This window comes from Erigeron canadensis, chromosome 1, assembly GCF_010389155.1.
Source record: "Erigeron canadensis isolate Cc75 chromosome 1, C_canadensis_v1, whole genome shotgun sequence".
NCBI classification, from domain to species: Eukaryota; Viridiplantae; Streptophyta; class Magnoliopsida; order Asterales; family Asteraceae; genus Erigeron; species Erigeron canadensis.
The window spans coordinates 29,459,891-29,464,400 of record NC_057761.1 but is presented as its reverse complement, the minus strand read 5'-3'; the positions used below and the strand labels follow the sequence as shown (position 1 = coordinate 29,464,400).

Below are 4,510 nucleotides of genomic sequence, written 5' to 3'. Positions count from 1 at the left end.
TTCCCATTATTGCTATAAAACTTTTAAGAAATTGTTAAATAGTTTTCTAATCTTAAATGTTGTGATAATTTTTCTTTTTAATTCTCATGTTACTAAAATTAACAACTACACATTTTATTATACATATAAGACGTATTGTCCAATACAACTCACCTGGTCCAGACTATACAAAACCAAATATATCTTGAGTCATAATTTTATTTTCAAATGGAAATGTACATGTCGCATCACGTAATTTAAGATAACAAACATATAGGAACAATTGTCAAGGGTCAAAATGAGACATTAGTAATATAGAGGTGATAAATGCATAAAACTTAAACTACATGGGTTATATGTATGATAATAGGCTAATAGCTATGAATATAATAAAAGGCAATATGAAAAGAAAATGATATTGAAAATGGGCCACAGAAATGAGTAGTGGGGTGGATTACGTCTGTGGTGTGGAGCGGACTTGGCGTATAAAAATGACACTCATCGCATTCATGTTAATGCAACAACTCACGTGTCCCCCAACACTTCTTCTGTTCATACAATACATACAAAACGCCGACTTCTGATTTATATAATCGTCAATTCGTCATGCATGGTCATAGATATATAATAATTACATACATATACATATATTGTATTTTATTTACCAAATTTCGTCTATAATATTTTGTTTTACCTATATACGAGTATATGTATTAATATATGTTACCAAATAAATAAAAACCGACCATACTATTGGTGATTCCGAATAAAAGCATTTTTTTTAAACATAGATATGGTCTTTTTATGAGTCGAATAATCCTAAGACAACTACTTGGTTGGCGACACTACAACAAATTTGTCGTTTGTATGCACTTTTTCTACGCATTTCTTAAAAATGCGTAAAATTTTGTTAAGTTGTTCGCATTTATAAATATATACAAATAGTCTACAATAAAAAGTGTGAAAAAAGTTGCAAGTTTCACAACTAAAAGTGTGAAGAAAAATGTTTACATACTAATAAATGTATACAATATTAGATTTCTATGCGATTTTAAATGTATAAATCATTTTCTTTGCGAGTAATTTCTACGCACTGAAAAATTATTCCTTCGTGTGTTATCTCTATGCAATTTCGTTGAAATCACTCGCGAATAAATGATCTCCACACTTATAAGAATGTAAAGTATAAATTTTGTATCAACTTATTAGTGTGAATATTTTTTTCACACTTTTAAATGTGAAGCTTGTAGTTTTCTTCACACTTTTTAATGTAGACTATTTTGTACACATTTTTAAGTGTGAAGTATTCAACAAAATTTTACAAAGTGTGTTAGAAATGATTAATTTGTTGTAGTGCGAATAATCCAGAGGTATAGCTGATTAATTTCGTATACGATCCACTAAATAATAAAAAAATTTTAAGATTCGAACTTGAAAATTTTACATACATTCATCACCAAAACTTATCAATATGCTACTACCCAACTTTTTTGTAAAACAAACACACGGCTTCTTCCTTTTTGGTATGCTTGAACTGACATCACTAACCTTTTTGACATTTGTTAGTACTGTATTACTTATAAATTTATCATTTTCGTAAAATTTTATTTACATTCTCTAGAGACCCCTAGCTCTTTCCCATTAAGTTTTTATACTAAACAATGATTTTATCGATCTCTCTTTACCGGCATCATATGACTCATACGAGGTTAGTTGATTGATATTCAACTGTGGTACCGGGACTAGATTCCCCATTACTTTTTTTTTAGATATGAAATATTGAAAAATATGAGAAATAAAAGTTTATGAGTTTAACCCTCTCCTCATAAACAATTATTTTGTTTCCAAGGTGAAAGTGTGTAAAAGTAGTTGTATATTTGTATTAGAGCTCCCCTTATGTGCTAGTATTGGCTGCGTATTGGACATCCAATACGGTCCACACCATTGGGTGTCGGCCGTATTGGTCCGGATTGGATTTCGTGGTGGAGGGATTCGTGGTAGTGAATACGGATTCAAGTGTTGTTTGTTTTTTTTTCTTTTCCCCAACGGCTACCTGATTAAAAAAAGAAAATTTGAATTTACTATACAATCTTCAAACGGCTAGTTATCAAAATTTTCAAAAAAATCAACCTTTTTCACCTTTTATTCACTTATTTAACCCACTTATTTCAGTCATTCAACCAAACTCAAACACTTTCATATCCAAATCCCATTCATTCTTCAAACTAAAAATCACCATGTCTTTCTCATCGAGCATCCATACATACTCGGGTCATTGCTTAGCGATGACGACAGTGTTAGGAGCTCCTGGCTATCATAAAGATTGTATCGAGCTCGATGAGCTGAGTGTCCAGAAATTATCTCGGGAACACCGGTTATAGAGATCGGTATGGGACTGCTGACCGACTCATGATAGATTATTTCATTGAAGACTCAACGTTTGCGCCACACACCATTTTAGCGGCGTTTTCGAATGAGAAAGAGCTGTTCATGCGCATCATTCGCGATATACAAAGCTACTCTTTGTCTCCAAAACCAAGACATTTTACCCGAATGGAAGACTTACGTGTCAATGCAAGAAAAAGGGTTGGTTTTAGTACCATCCATAAATGTGTATCTGCCATACGACAACTGACGTATAGCAAATCTCCGGACTCACTTGATGAATATTTGCATATGGGGGAGGAAACAGCTAGAGTATGTCTAGAAGATTTTTGTAAGTGTGTTTTTGAGTTTTATGCAGCCGAGTATTTGCGAAGACCCACGCCTGATGACATACAACGTTTGCTAAGCAAACACGAAGAACTTCATGGGTTTACGGGGATGTTAGGAAGCATCGATTGTATGCATTGGCCATGGAAAAATTGTCCAAAATCATGGCAAGGGCAATACACTCGTGGTGATAAAGGACGTCCAACCATCATGCTTGAAGCGGTTGCGTCTTATGATTTATGGATATGGCATGCATATTTTGGCGTTGCAGGATCTAACAACGACATAAACGTCCTGAATCAGTCAAGTTTGTTTAGGTATTTTTAAAATAATTTATCGCTTTTTAAAAACATTTATCGCTTTTTAATATAATTTATCGCTTTTTCATATAATTTATCACTTTTTAATATAATTTATTTATTAAATATAGGGAAATAATTGAGGATACGGTTCCCGACACTTCATTTACCGTTAACGGGACCAAATATAAGAAGGCGTACTACCTTGCTGATGGCATTTATCCAGAGTGGTCTATGTTTGTAAAGTCGTTCTCATGCCCGCAAGACGAGAAAAGGAAGAAGTTTAAAAAGTACCAAGAAAGTGCTCGAAAAGATGTTGAGCGGGCATTCGGAGTTCTTCAAGGTCAATGGGAGATACTTCAGGCACCGGCAAAAGCTATGAGTGTTAATAAGATTCGCCGAACCATGTATGCGTGTGTTATATTGCATAACATGATTGTTGAGGATTCGGGAAATGCCATAACCTCTTACGAAGAGGATTTCATTAACGAGCCACGTAACTTACCACGAAGAACATTCGAGGAGAGGTTAAAGGTGCATGACCGGACCATCAAGGAACTTCGAGACCGACACGTCCACCATTCTCTATGTCATGATCTCGTCGAGCATATTTGGAGTCTTCCTTAAATCTTGTTGCGTTTAAGTCGTTATTAGGATTGTTTTTTTATTTTAAATGCATTTTTTAATGTTTTTTTTTCTTATGTACGCTGCTCGTTTTTTTAATAAAATGGTATTTTAGGATTTAATATAATATTTGTGTTTATTTTATAAATTATATTTGTGGTTTTATTTATTAAAAGTTTGAAAATAAATATGTTGGAGTGTATTGGTTAGTATTGGATGTATTGGGTATTGGGTGTGAATTGAGAAAAATGTATTGAAAAAAGGTTTTGCTAATGTGACACTGTATTAGTTAGTATTGGTATGGACCATTACTGATGCTCTTAGGAAAAACCGAAAAACAAAGGTCACACATATTTCAAGAAATCATGAATACGTCCAAAATAAAAGCAAAGAAGTCAAAAATTTGCAAGTAATGCATGTCAAATGATTCAAAAAAAATAAAATAAAAATAAAAATAAATTCTAGGTTGTTGTATTTTTATTTTTATATCGTATACAATATACATATGTGTCTTGTGTTAATTATCACTCTCTCCGTCTCATATTAAATGTCTAAATTTGACTTGTTAAGTTTTCTACTTGCAAGTTTGATCATAAATATCTTTGTCTGTGTTATATAATAGTTTGTGAATGTTATATCAATGAAAACTACATTGAAAACTCAATCCGCCGATATATTTTATATGAAGCGTTATATAATATAAACAAATAGTTTTACGGTTAAAGTTTAAATCAGAAGACTTGACAAGTCAAAATTAAACATTTAATATGGGACATGGAGAGTTTTAGTATTGGTATACGAAATAAAAGATGACTAATGGCACTATATAACCAATCTACCATATAAAAGAAGTCAGCTCATCATGCATTATCACAGTTACGTTGATCGATCGATAG

At 32.6% G+C, this 4,510-nt stretch overlaps 1 protein-coding gene across 1 annotated transcript; it reads left to right on the top strand.

The window, feature by feature from the left end:
• The first annotated feature begins 2,388 nt into the window (after positions 1-2,388).
• Positions 2,389-3,617, top strand: LOC122589250 (protein ANTAGONIST OF LIKE HETEROCHROMATIN PROTEIN 1-like). Its single transcript, XM_043761518.1, has 2 exons — positions 2,389-3,008; positions 3,122-3,617. Exons 1-2 carry the CDS (start codon positions 2,389-2,391, stop codon positions 3,615-3,617), a joined length of 1,116 nt encoding a protein of 371 aa, XP_043617453.1.
• The last annotated feature ends 893 nt before the right edge of the window (positions 3,618-4,510 follow it).

Coding starts and splice junctions, on each gene's coding strand:
- LOC122589250 (XM_043761518.1), top strand. CDS start 2,389: ATGATAGATTATTTCATTGAAGACTCAACGTTTGCGCCACACACCATT. Junction 3,009..3,121: donor AATCAGTCAAGTTTGTTTAG/GTATTTTTAAAA, acceptor TATTAAATATAG/GGAAATAATTGAGGATACGG.